This window comes from Pyxicephalus adspersus, chromosome 4, assembly GCF_032062135.1.
Source record: "Pyxicephalus adspersus chromosome 4, UCB_Pads_2.0, whole genome shotgun sequence".
NCBI classification, from domain to species: Eukaryota; Metazoa; Chordata; class Amphibia; order Anura; family Pyxicephalidae; genus Pyxicephalus; species Pyxicephalus adspersus.
The window spans coordinates 16,527,972-16,543,078 of NC_092861.1; the positions used below are offsets into that span (position 1 = coordinate 16,527,972).

Genomic DNA, 15,107 nt, shown 5'->3' on the forward strand with positions numbered 1-15,107 from the left:
TGAATAGACTTTGTAGTATTTATTGTTCGATCAAAAGAGAGTTTTTCCATGAAGGATGGGACTTTTTTGGTATATATAAAGTATTTGCCACAAATACTATTTTTTAAAATTTGCTGAGCATTTTTTTTTTCAATACAAATAATTAAAATCATACAGTACATTTTTTAAGGACAGTTTAAATGAAAGAGCAACACTAAATTTTTGGACTCCAGAAAGAAACATTGTTGTTTATAAACTGTATGGTTTTAATTAATTGTATTGACAAAATAAAATCGCACAGCAAATTTTAAAAAAATTATATTTGTGGTAAATACTTTATATACACTTAAAAAGTTCCATTCTTTATGGAAAAACTCTTTTTTTGATCTGACATTTAATAGGGATGTGGTGTATAGAAGGATTTTTTTTCCTCTCCCAAATGTAAACTTTTTTGTTCTAATAGTATTTATTGTTACCAGCTCCAGATCATACAACACCTCTATCCATTTTATGATTTAACCCAACCTCTGTAACAAAATGTTTGCCAGGCAATTTGGCTGTTAAAAGTGGAAACATAATGATTGGGTCTACTCAGGCTTGTTTTGGATGTCAATCATGGATCCGTCTGTGAAGGGCCAGAATACAAATCAAGGGAGAATAGCAGGGTGCCATCCACTCATTTTCCCCTCGCCTCTCTCCATAGAACAGAATGTGTACAGCGCTTCTTAGTTCATCTGGAAATGATTGCTTCCAACTGCAATAATTGAATATGTGTACGTTGCCTAAGGGTGGATAGTCACCTTGTTTCTTCGCTTGCCAGGCCAACCATTCAGATTCTCATTGCCATTGGGATGAACAGATAGCTGTATCAAGTACTGTACGGTGTTTAGAGCTTGATATGTTGTAGATCCAATGCATTTTTAGGAAGCTTATGGAAGGAGGACTGTACAAGATGGATGTCTTTATGATTCCCTCCTATTATTTAGTCATTCATCAGTCTTTAGTATTTTGCTATGATGGACACCATCAACTCATAAACACCAAGGACACGTTGTGGCAAAGAAGTATGGGACAGCTCTGGAGACAGAATAAAATATTAGCCTAGAGTTGGGTTTTGAATACCATATTCCTGTAGCTACGTATTATCATTGTCAGATGCACACAGCAAACCAAATGGATTGGTTAGGAAAAAGACTGCTTGATTTCAAAGCAAGAATGAAGACCCAGTTGGTGGCATATGACAGGAATACATATGGTCATTAATCCCCTGGATTAGTGAAGACCGATCACTAGCAATGGAAATAAAATGTTTGAATTACTTCTATCCCCTTATCCAGGGAGGCAGGCAATCATGCGGAGATAAATATCAAACAGATTTGCTTAATTACAGCTTAAAGTTAAGTATGTGGAAAAGCTCCATGTAGCTCTGGCGGATCCAGCGGTGGGATATTTAAGGGGAAGGAGGAAGCTTGTTTTATTTTAAGCCTTCATTTTTCATGCAGCCTCATGTTGTAGATTCTGTCTTCATCTTGGTGACAGCTTGCAGAATGTCTTATGCTTCTAATTGTACTTTGCATTTCATTTGGCAGCTAATGTACAATTAACTTCTCGAAATTTTGAGTTCCCTATGACAGTTCTGATTAGCTTTTGCCAAGGCTTCTCAACTAATCTAGGCTGTCTGGGGGAATGAATGTCTTGCATGGATGGTCTGCATTGCCTTATAGAAACCGATCAGATGTCCTTTATTACCCAAGCTTCATTTTCCAATACCAATCTATTGTTATTCTCTATTTGTACTGACCTCTGTGTGCTCTTTTGCTGTTGGAGTCCGCTCAAACTGACACATTTCCTGGCTTCGTGGAGACCCCAGAAGCTAAAATCATTGCCCAGTTCTCTAAATAAATTCATTGCAGGCAAACATCTCATTAAATGGTAAAGGCCCTGAAACATTTTTTTTTCCATAAAATAACAATAATAAAACAAGCGTGATAGGTCGTTGACCTCCAAACCTTTGCATGTGAAATATGTAATGTGAATGGACTAACCATTTACCTGACTCTGCCATCAGCTTTTACTACCTCTATTTACTGTGTAGTAACACAGAGGGATATTTATAAAACTTTGAATCTGACAGTCACTGAAACATGCCCTGGTTAAGAATAAATAACTGCCATTGAAACACTTGAAGATTCTCCATCAGGGAATGTTTAATTGAATGACTGATTCACAGTTTTTTAGGTAATCCCCAGAGAAATGAACCTTCTGGACCCTCCTGATCACCATAGTCAACATCCTCATCCCTATAGGATGCATTTACTGATTCCTGCATTTTACAAAAACATCCTGTGTTTTTATTGGACTGGATTTTCTCTATAGCTAGTCCTAACTTGAGTGATACTGTATTTTCCTGTTTATGTGAACTAGATTTTCTGATTCACCCGGATGTTAGGCATTGCAAATTAGATATGTACATGGTTTATTTTTCTGATCCATTTTCATGAAACACGTATATGGTTGGCATTGGTCAATTCAGTTTCCTGTTTGTCAGGAAAGAAGGCCTGTAATTATAAGGGAACACGGAGGAGTTAGGAGGTGCGTAATAACCACAACAATAATAACAGACTTGTAAGTGTTAGTGCTAATTTACTGTGGGCTAATGATAGGAGTTCTATAATATTATATTCACTGTTTTTCCATGCGATATCTGTTTACCAGCACTCATCTTCCCTACTTTACAGTGACCATAAAGTAGGAAAAAGCAGCCATTATTTGGTTTTTTTTTTTTTTTTTTTTTTTTTTTTGTGGGGTGTTGAATTTTATCATTTTTCATGGTTGTTTATGTTGTTTTATCGCTTGTACTGTTATTTTGATAAATCTATGCATTTATGTTAATCAAAGATTTATGCTACATTTTTGGTAGAGTGTTTTTCGTTTGTGACTGAGGTTTTAAATATTTCTACAGTTAAATCAGAAGTAAATCGTGGAAAAAAAAATCATCTCCTTAAAGTTAGAAGATTCCTCGATCGCTAAAGGGGTTTCCTGGATCGGGTACTGCATTGCCTCGGTATCCTCCTTTGTCCTGGAGGCTCCGCCGTCTTCTTTCCCCTTTTTCCTACATCACCCGATTTTGCACTGCGCAGGAGCTTGACGATCTCACTGAGCATGCATTAGATTGGCATATTTTTATCCTATTGAATAAAAAGCTCTTTACTTTGCACAAGGAGCAGCTGAAGCCTCCTGAGATCCATGATTATGTACCCCGTAAAGCTCTGCTCTCCTAATCTGTCTTGATCGTCGCCGGGTTTTAAAGCCCCTCCCCCAAAAAAGAAGGTAATTTTTACCCTGTCCACCCTTTTATGTAAGGTAAAAATTTTAGTTCAGGTCCGCTTTAAAGTGAAACTTTAAGTTCCACTGTTTAGAATACACGATCAGGCAGGGCTTTAGTGCAGAAAGAGACTGGCGATGTCCCTTTTGTAATATTCTGTCTTACCTTCTGGTTCGCTCTGGGTTTGTGGCAAAAAAAGCTGAGCATTATCTGTTTCAACTTTGGATCCCAGGATACCTGGAATTCCCAGCTTCTTCTGCACATGCCAGGAATATGGGGTTAGTTCCGCTTTAATCCAAACCAGAAAAAAAAACAAATTTCAGTTTTATTCATAATTTGACTCCCATAAAACGTTTGGAATAATGGCACAATCCAGCATGTGATCCTAAAACAGGGTACACACAGACAGAAAGATGTCCGACTTGAGGTTATATTTTATTCATAATTATAAGGTTTCAGGTTGTACATATGAGGTCTTTTCTGTATTTTTCTAGATTCAATGACATAACCGTGTAACCATAACCTATACAAAACCCAGGAGAATCCAAACAGATAATGGGACTTATAACATTAATATTGATAGCAATTTAAAAAAGCTCCTTTCTAAAAACATATTATTTCACAAAGATAAAAGAAGCTTCCAAATGTCCATAAAACATACAAAATGTTATAACATCCACTTGATTTATAACCCAAAAGAACACATTCACTATGTCACATACCCTAAATGGTGCACAAGTTTACTGGCCCTGGGCTGTTATTGGATATATTTTATAGCTTTGTATGTGGCCATTGCCTAGTATAATTTTTATGTGAACCCAGCCTGCATTGGACTGGCCCATCTTCCAGAAGAACCATTTTCCCACTATCTGTGATCAGCCTACATTGCATGGAGAAAAACAGAAACCCAGTGATAAATCCATTAGGTCCAAGTAAGGTATTTGTTGAAAACTGAAAGGTTTATTTAAAAAAGTCAATAGCATGATGGCGAAGGGGACCCTGATTAATAATGTGTATCTATATTTGTTATCCACCGCTTTCCAAGTGTGCCCATGCACTGCCCATTAGATATATTAGATGCAATGATATATTTAACAACATCGGTGTAGCAGTTCACAGCATTTGTAGTGTAGGGATCCTGGATCCATGAACACTGCAGTATAAAATCATAATGCTGTATTTATTGGCTTGCATCCAGCTTGGCTGTACAGTGTGTTACTGTATGATAATAGAAAGAATAGTGGATTATGTAAACTTTCACAGATCAAGCACTAATGTAAATACTTATCCGCATGTGGATTAGGGTGTGCTAGGTACGCCCTGCAGGACCTCAGGTAAATTAAATATGTACCAAGAAAATAATTGGGCTGCCATTACTATAGTTTTATTTTAACAATGTACGTTTCCTGGCTTTGATTAAAAGGATTGAAAACTCAAAATAATATTTTGATTGATCCACAATGATATGTAGATCAGGCATTCTCAGTAGCCTTTAACTTTACTGTCTGCATACTTGTTTTCAAGCTTAGAATGTAGTACAGTGGCTGCCAGTCTTTTGCCTAGCTTTGTTTGACTGAGCAGTACTACAAAACCTCAGATTAGAGATGTCACTTCCATGAGGGATCATGCACTTGTATGTTATGTTCACACTGGCCATGAGGTTGTGGTGCATTTACCGCTTTCTCATGCCAGGGAGCAGCTGCCTCTGAAAAGATTCTTCTCTCTACAGCAACCCCATAAAGAATGAATGGGGGCAGCAGTGGGCGTTACCAGTACCTTTCACTGCCTCCAGTTCTATATTGTATATAAATTGTAATAATTTTTAAATTGGTTTTATGTTGTTTTTGGCTCTTAATAAAAAGAAAATCAAATCTTGAAAGATAAGGTGCCAACTGCCAGGAGCCCTGTGAGATCACTTGATCCCAAGGCAGGTCTGAACCTAACCTTAATCTGTTGTAATCAGCATCAACCTAATTACCTTGGCCATTTGATGTTTTAGTTTTTTTTATAAATAATAGTTTGTGATGTAATCTGTTTTTCGTTTGGTTGTATATTTCATTGTAATAAGTGATCCTGTATTGTTGAAGACTTCAGATGAGGTTCAGGCTTCTCTGATAACCTGCTGACCTGTGTGAATTGCAGGAAATGGTGAATCAATAGGCGTTCTCTCTAGGAGTTGCCATTCCTTCTGGTGGATGGGTTTAGTCTGATGGTTTTCAGAGGAGTAAAGTGCTGATCAGGATTCTTAGAACAATGCAGGCAGTGAAATTTATCTTTTGTTCAAACAATCGAATGAGCAATTAAAAGGTGGCCCCTGGTGGCTGACTTCCTGTCCTGTCCTTTGCTTGGGACTATGATCCCGTCTCCTGTCTGCCCCATACTGCTGTGTCTTGGCGCTTCTGCTGTACTTTTGTTTTTCTTTCTAAAATGGAACAGTGGATGAGTGATATTAGGTCATGACAAGGGCACAAACTGGGTTTTTATGGAAGGAGACAGTTGAAATGTTAATAATGATGAGAATGGCTCCAGTAAAAAAAGGAAGATGGTTATAGATGCAGATTTTTCTATAGATTATAAAGACTTAAAAAGAGAATGTATATTTTAAGTGAATGTACAGTTTTTTTTCAATTTTGGGAAGGGGTTTTAAGTCAAATTAATATTGCCCTCTGTGTGCCACTACGAAAATTCAGCCAATCTATTTTTTATGTTGACTACTGAAATAGTAAGTTATAGAAAATCCAAAATTTGACCATTTTCCCAGGATCGGTAATGGAGGGTAAGCTTCCAATTGGAATGCTTGTTACGTGGACAACTGTATTAGGAGGGGATGTTCCTTTCATTGTAGGGACTTACTCTTGCTTCCTTTTCCAATTCCATGTGAGGAACTGAAAGGAAATGAGAAAAATATTAGAGGTATACTGACTGGCTTAAGGAACCAGTCAGCCTATTTCCAGTGGACATTTGCAGACCTTGTACTTGAAATGGGGCAGTTGGCAAATATTTTTTAATATTTAAGGCCAAAGGGTGTTTTCAGCCCAACAAACTTGCATGGCCAACGTAGAGTTCAGGCTCCATTCATACCACTGCATTAACAAGCATTTTACACAGTGGTGTATGTTGTCATTTTGAAAACCATGGTGCCCCACCGTATTTTAAAAGAGCTGGTAATTCATTGTAAAATGGGCATGCATATATAATTTTTATACATACACCACAATGCACATATTGTTGACATTTGTGTGTTGCAGTATGCTACAAAGCAGAATTAATTGTGCTTAACTGCCTGCCTATGCTGGGCCACCATTCAATATAAATAGCTCTGTGTAGCACAAAGATTTGAATGGAAATATTATCCATTGCATGGTTCTCCCCAGCCCATTTTTGGTGGGTGGGCCGCCCAGCTGCCGTGCCTTTTCCGCCTGGCTCTCATCAGCAGCTCTAATCCTCTGAACAAACCGAGAGGCAGCTCCGTTCTCAGCTGATAAGAGCTGATTGGTGATTAGAGCCGGGCAGAGGTAGAAGAGCACAGCACAGGTATGATGAGATCGGAACACAGGCTGTCCATCCCCCATTCTCTAGCTGTATTCTCTTGTGTAACAATGTCTCGGCCCCTGTGAGTCTGTGTAATTACATCATCAGCTGTCTGTGTAACTGCATGTCATTCTGCAGCCTTACATCTTTCTGTGTTTAAACCTCCAAATCTCCTTAACCTATGATTTGAAATTTTCAGGGTGCACAGGGGACCCTCATAGTTAGCAGTAACCCCAATTTCAGCAACTCAGCTTTTAAAAAATTCAAGATATGGGGATCAGAATTGTAAAAACGTTTGAAACTACAACATTGGGAGTGCAGTATTAACAGCAAGTGTGTCTAGGAGTCCTTAATTGAAAAAGGAAGAATTGGGATGGGGGCCCTAAATTGATACCTACCTGTCACAAATCTATAACTGTCATACTATGTTACCCCCACGGCTAACCCCCACTAAAATTTCATTACTATGGCAAACGCATTGCACAATTTTCCACTGTCATTCTGTAAACCTGTTTGATATTGATTTGGATTATGAGATAGGAAAGAGAAACTCTGTAAACCTGCCGCACCAAGTGATCTCTGTGGTGCCAAGATCCAGGATTTTCTGAAAAGCTCCCGCATGTTTTTGCAGAGTTTGTTTTTTAATTATCAAGCCAATTTTGTTATCGATATTCAATCTTTAGGTGAGATCTTCTTTAGAAATCCCCTGGGGACTTAGTAGGTCATTGCCCCTTCCAGGCAGGACCTGGGAAGAACCTGGACTGGCATCCAGCTCAGTCTATAGGCCTTGTAGAGTTTCTCATATAAACAAAGGCCATTCTTCTCATAGCTGTTGGCAAGATAGCCTTGTCTTTAAATCTCAGGATTAGGGTAGAAGTATGTTACCACCATGTGCCAGTAGAGGCTTTTCTGTACCAAAGTGGCCTCAGGCAGCTGTGAATGCCTGTGCTGAAACTCTCTTATAGTCTTGTGATTTACAGCTGAATTTCTGGTAGATAAGACACATAATAATGGAACTCTGTGATCATCAATACATCAATAATGTTGATTTTTGCACACCTGCAGTTACCTGTAAAGCAGAGCTCCAACCGAGAGAGAGAAGCACCACAAGTAGCCAGTCCAATGTGCTGCAATGCCAATGTGCAGGAAAGCAGGAACATGCTGATAAGAGGAGAGCAACGGAGAGCTTTGTTAGTCTGCATCTCCTGTTAATATCCAATCTCAGCCCATATATAGTGATACTTACTGCAGCAGAGAGAAATTAGGTCTCTTGTCCTTCCAGGCAGAGCTGTGCAATACGGGAAAGTTATGTAAATCTTTGGACTGGATAAACAGCAATACAAATAATTTGTCCGGTAAAAATTATCTCCCTTAAAGGTTTTTAATTTATAGTGCAGGTTTAATGTTTTTGTAAACTCATCAAATGAAATTAGGTTTGTGTATCACAATTGCCTTTTTATAATTAAAATATTGTTTTCCCTTCTTCCTGTGTGCTGCAATACCCTCTCTGTAGCCGCTTTCTTTCTACACGCACTTCAGAAATCTATGCCTGCCATTTATCAGGGTTGCGTTTCTTGATGGTGACAACAGTGGACCATGTCTGTATGTAAACCAATCTGTCGGAAGCCATTGTGGCATCATTGTGGCATCATTGTGGCAAAGCAGAAGCACTGCTGGAAAACAGGGACATAGCATTGCCACCGTATAGGAGGAAGTGCTACTGGGTGGGATCACCATGTTCTATATTAAACAATATAAGGAAGGAGTTTAGATTCAGGAAAGTAAAGAAAGTTAATGACAGAATCCTATATAGATACAGTAGTAGGGTAAACATGCATAATGATGAAAACAGTTTTATATTTATACTGTTTTTATTAGTATAAAGCTTATTAAAGGCAGAATTCCACTTTATGACACACAGAAGTATTAGAAATATGTACTAACTTAGGAAATGTTATGTGGCCACCACCCTATTTAATCATTTTTATGCCAGTTTATTGCTGCTAAGTTTAGAAACACAGAAAGTTCTCCAGAGACAAAGTTTATTCTGTTGCGAATGTTTCCATTTTAGAATTCTTAGGATGTTTATAAATCACTGCCAAGTTACAGTGCAGAATCTGCATTATCATGGAGATATTTCACCCAGCACTTCAGCTATGACTTTTGTTAGCCACCAAGGTTATTTAATCCACTTTTATAGTGCTAGCATATCCCACAACGCTTTGCTGATTTCATGAGATCATTCACATTAGTTTTATCTCAGACACTTCCTGTTTTAAGGTAACAATGATCTGTGCTCATCTCCCAAGTAGAAGACCACAGGAAATCTGTGGGCACAAATCAAGCAGACATTTTCACTTTCAGCACCATCTGTAACTATCCTTGAGGTCATGCTTCCTGCACGTACCTTGGTTTGAGCATCTCCTCTCTTTAAAGTGGAACTAATTAAAAAATTGATTGCAGACAGGCAGGTTGTTTAATGCAGAAGTAACAGTGACATTCCTTGTGCATGTTCAATGTCCGGTATTCCAGCAAACCCCAGGCTGCACAGGAGGTACGTCATTCTGGCCTGGCCAACCGAGAAGGCCAAGGATCACCAACCCAGAAGAGGACCGTAAAATGATGGCGGTGCCTGCAGTGAATGAGTTTATATGAAAAAATTATGATTAGGCCGATTAATTTATTTTATTGCAATAGGTACATGACCTTTCTCTTATGCAAATATTGCAAAAAAATTTTTTTTAATGTTAACTATAGTTGCAATTCACCAGAAGTATATTTAGACACTTTGTGCTTCCTGCATTTAAGAATTTTGTTACTGAGCAACTGAGTTATTAACTGAGCACATTTATATTTATAACTAAATATATTTATTAAAAGAACATTGTACTAATATTGGGTGAAGCCTCTCTTTGCTCCCAATTAGACTCCTCATGGATTAAATCCACAAACTGTTCCTCTGTCATGCTGATATGACTGCGTCATGCAACTGGTGCTTTGTCAGTGTCATAATAATGCTGCAAATCTCCATTTCTATCACATTCCATAGTGTTCTATGGGAATCTGATTGGTTACTGGCCTGCTAGTTTCCCAGTATCAGTGTTTCTTCAGGAGGAATTTAGATATTATAAAACCAGGATATTTCTTACCAGTCTCCAGTTGCTAGTTTTGGTGTACTTGTGCCCAATGAAGCATCAGCATTCTGTTATTAGCTGACAGGAGAAGAACCAGACGTGGTAAATATATATATATATATATATATATATATATATCATGCAGATATTTGACTTCAGTTCATTTAGCCTGGTTGTTTAGGATTATTTTTTTTGGGAAGATTTAAAGGCCAACCAGGGCCATTGTGCTATATCTGCACTGCAATATTTAATGGAAAAGTTTCATAAGTTTGTCCTCTACATCCTATTGGCCATAGGACTGCATGGCCCCTATAGACTTCAATGTAACCATATCTCCAGTCTTGGAGGAAGTAAACAGTGGAAAAATCCTCAAATCATACTGAGGTAAGTAAAGAGCAAGCAAAGGAGGGTTGATATATTAGATAACCAAATCAATAACGTAATCCTTTGTCCTCGATCAATTGTGGGCCCTTTTGTAAACCTTCTTGAGAAATCCCTCTACCTTATTATTTTAGCAGAAGCACCACTAATGCCAGTAAATTGGTACTCCAATTTATTGAAACTGCGTGAAGAAGAAAGTGGGAAGCACTGCAGATATTCCAGTAGGGTTAAACCTATTCACTGTATCCACCCATATTTTGGGAAACATTGAGAGCAAACACACATCAACAGAGTCAGAGTGTGCTTTCCTTACATGTTATGATTACACCGCCTCCCACCACAACTATCTCTCCACAGGCACTTGTCTTAGTTGCTAAGATATGAAAACACATAATTGGGACATTTTATTCCATAGCAAAAGTAAAAAAAAAAAAGTTTGCCTCCACAAAAAGCATTTAACTGGGCCGTTTCAGCTTCAGCAAGAAGGAATGCGCCTTTTTTGTTACGCAGCCATGCTATTGTGTGAAAAATTCTATAAAAATATTCTTGGCTAAAGTAAATTCATTGTAAAGTTTGTGTTTATTGGGCCTCCCAAGTTGCCTTCTTAGAAATCTTTAATTGTTGCCCTTTAAAACTGAATGAATTGTTGGTATTTTTAACATTTTTTGCTTTTATCAACCCTCCAACATGGCCGTTTCTGCAAGGTACAATATAGTCTTATTCAAAAATAGGGAGTTGCAGCTGGTTTCAGAAATGCATGGATATTATGATCCTATTATAGAGTGGTGGACATTGGTTCAGGAATCAATTATTACTTTGCTCCTGGGATGGAGAGGTGGTGATAGGAATTGACTATAATGTATGTCATGGAGTTGGAGTCATAGACTGCTTGGGATATAGAGGTGGTGGTAGGATGCAGTACGTTGTAGATCTCTGGTAACAGACTGCTTCTGGGATAGAAAAATTATGTCAAGATGTTGTTTTTTAGATGTCTTGGGGTTTAAATAAAAGTCTGCTTCTGCGTTAGGGAGATGGTGATAAGATGTGGTATATTGTATGTCTTGGAGTTTGGGTAATAGGCTGCAGTTCATTATATGTGCTGGAGTCCTGCGACTAGGCTACTTCTGGTATAATGAGATAATGATAGGGACCAATTTATTGTGTGCCTTGTGGTTCAAGTAGCTGCTCCTAGGACAGAGATCTGGTGATAGGTTGCAGTATGTTGTGTTTATATATCGGCATTATGCAGGCTTGTAGGAAAAATGTACAGTATATATTTTGGATTGTACTAAGACAGGCTACATAATTATTAATGTACATGCATTCCACTAAAGCAGTGTTCCTCAAACGTTTTAACATGGGGTAACCCCTTGAAATAATTTTCAGGTTTTCAGAGAACCCCTGCTATAATTTATATATCAATAACTCACAGTACATTAGTGTAGTGGTCTGTGGGAATATTTTCTTCTACAATGTTGGCCACTAGGAAGAATGTCACCCTGACAGCCAAAAAGATCATTGATGTAGGTTAAACCTGAGAGGCACAAACTGCTCATTGCTCAGAAACTCCTAGCAACCTCTCGAGGAGCCCAAAGGTTGCACAGAACTCAGGTTGAAACACTGCACTAAAGAGTAAATGAGAGGTAGCACACCCTTTTGATAATTTTGCTCTCTATGTTGGTGGAAAACTACAATTCAGTTTGGTGTTTGTTTTCCAAGTACCTGCTTAAACCAGTGATTCTCGACTGGAGTTCCATGGAACCCTCAACTGGAGTTCCATGGAACCCTCAACTGGAGTTCCATGGAACCCTCAACTGGAGTTCCACGGAACCCTCAACTGGAGTTCCACGGAACCCTCAACTGGAGTTCCACGGAACCCTCAACTGGAGTTCCACGGAACCCTCAACTGGAGTTCCATGGAACCCTGGGGTTACTCCAGAGGTTGCTAGGGGGTCATTGAGTAATCAGTAATTTGTGCCTCCCAAGTCAGTTTAAATGGCACCAATGATCTTTTTGGCTAATGGTTACATTCTTCCTATTGACCACAAATCAAATGTACCATGAATTTGGCATATCATAAATATTGACGATTCCCTGAGATCTGAAAGTTATTTTAAGGGTTTCCTCATATTTAAAAGGTTAAGACGGATTAGACTGATGCCACCAAATATTAGAAAGCCAAGGTCAACAAAATATTGTTTTATATGTTTATTGCTCTCCAGCCAACATTTTTGTATTAGCCATGCGATCGTTAATAACACTTTCATTGTGTTGTAGTGATGGCACCAAGTAAAATGGTACTGGTTCTGACATTTTCATGTATCAACACTTTTAAAGTATATCCAAATCATAAACAAAAAATAAAATAAACTCACCTTTATTTTTTGCACATCACTCGAACCCTACGGAGGTTGCCTGGATTGGTTCCCAAACCATCCTGCTTTACGTCTTCGTCATGGGGCAAAGGAAGCGCTCTGCCATCTTCTTTCTTCTTCTGCCTTCTGCCTACATCACCCAATCTCACACTACTCAGGCGCCAGATCAGAAGACGTAGCCCGTGGTAAATAGAGAAAAGAAGAGTGCCAATCTCACTGTGCATGCATGAAATTGGCATTTTTTTCACCATTGAAGAGATCAGGCATCAGCACTCCAATTCCATCTTTATCGCTGCAGCGATATAAAGTGAATAAAGGGGAGCAGCTTAACCCCCTTTTTTTTTTTTAATTTTATTTTAACAGTGTTTACCTCCCACCCCAAAAAAACAACCCTTTTATGAAAAATAAAAATTTCAGTTTAGATCTGTTTTAAATGGGTGCACCAACCTTTTTTTCTTTATTACGTAGAGGGGTCTAGAATTACTATTTAAAATGAAATTTCTTTTTAAGAAAGCTAGGAATTTACTGATAATTAACCTACTCACAGTACCCGACTTAATATTCACCTGTGCAGCATTAACTCCCCAGGAAATGTCACTGACCTCTTTAGTCACCAAATCTTCTTAATAAGTAAGAGGTGCATACACACGATGCTGTATAATGTTTCAGTAAAATTAAATTAAATGAAGATTAGAGATTATGACAGAACACATGTACAGAATGGGTTTATTAATGTGGTCTAATGCCACATGCCAAACTGCCCTTTAATCTTTTTATTGTAGAATATTTCTTTAGACTATTATTACATACAAACACCAGTGTAAATGTTATTTGTAATTTGGATCCCCAGTTATGTTGGACAATGTACATATTTCCTGTAAATGCAAAAACGCTCCTGGCAGCTACAAAAGCTGCTTCTTCCTGCTGCACTGAACCTAAATACAAATGTGCCACACAGTGCAGCAATAAGGACCACCAGATACCAGACTGAACTCCAGTAAGTAAAAAAGGTTAGTTAGTTAGGGTGTCTTTATTCAAAGTTAGATTTCCCTTAGCAGCCCCACTCGAGGTTCCTCTAGCGCCTTCACTTTCTATTTCTGAGTTTTATTCCTTTGAGGCATTGTGGTTGCCATCTACAGCCCAGTTACCTTGAAATGGCTACAGAGAATGATGGTAATCGGCCGGGAGGTTATTGCAAGCCGTGGATGGGGTAATTTTTCTTTTCTAGCCTTCATCCAGGACATCCTGAAAGAATATATCTATATATTGCCCAACAAGTAAAAGTTGTATCATCTATGACTGACCAGGCAGAGAAGAAGAGTACCAAGAGTTTGACCATTGTGTTTAATGTCTATTGTGTCAGATGCCATCATTTTATGTGTGTCATTTATGCAGTATTCATTTATTATTCCAGAACAAAAATCAAAAAGAAAAAAGTCACCCCAAAGAAAACTGAAGATCCCAAGATAAAACCCAAATCCACCACAACTCTGTTCAGTGATGAAGTGAATCCAGATTCAGAGCTGTTTGAACCAAGTAATAGAAAACCAACCACTGGCAAGAGATCCTTTGTGGCATCTGGCGGTAAGTCATGTTCAGGTCTCAGTATGCAGTGAATGACCTTTGAAGACTTTTCTAAATGTATTTTTTATTTATTTGTTTAATTTATTGTTTAATTGTTTTATTCTGTCTTTTTGTTCAAAGTTGCTATGTGTTATTTTTATTACCATTAGAAAAAAATCCCAATCAGCCATGTGGCTTAGCAAAAGATACACTTATGCAGAATTCAGGAGGCTGAAGGTCCAAATAAAGTGAGCAGAGATGGAATACAATCAGCCACCTGGTTCACATCAGACCCACCACCGACCGAGTGCTAGCCACTGGTAAGATAATGGGATAGGGGTGCCTTCACGAAGACGTTCCTGCGTTGACTCTGAATCCTCAAGGCTCTTATAGAGGAAAAGATAACAGAATTTGCAGGGAAGAATTGTTTTTTTGTATTCCGGTGTATTTCCACTAGTCACTTTTATTTATACTAAGCCCAGTAATGCATTTTTCTAATTGCTATTGTAAAGATTTGGGATTTGTGTTCTAAATAAATAAATACAAACCAATGTTTAGTGCAGTAAATCAGAAAAAGGCAACATTTTATAAGTGGAATTGTCTATGAAATTGAGTTTGAATTATTTTAATTTCTAATCAGGTATTTCAGTTTTGTTCCTTGTATCATCAGTAATGTAGATCACTTGGTATGAATAATATTGTTTCATTACTTCCAAACTTCCGTTTTTTTTTTTTAATAAGCAGCAAGAGCTGGGCGTAGCATTCCACGTGGTTTACTAGTATAGTACATGTAATCCCAGACCTTAGAACTGTCATAAC

At 38.1% G+C, this 15,107-nt stretch overlaps 1 protein-coding gene across 1 annotated transcript in view; it reads left to right on the forward strand.

Moving 5' to 3' along the window:
- The window catches only part of HS1BP3 (HCLS1 binding protein 3), a 67,210-nt gene that overhangs the window by 36,870 nt on the left and 15,233 nt on the right, over positions 1-15,107 (forward strand). Inside the window, exon 5 of the mRNA XM_072407490.1 lies at positions 14,140-14,309. Within this exon, the coding sequence (XP_072263591.1) occupies positions 14,140-14,309 (170 nt within the window). The remainder of the gene's footprint in view (positions 1-14,139; positions 14,310-15,107) is intronic.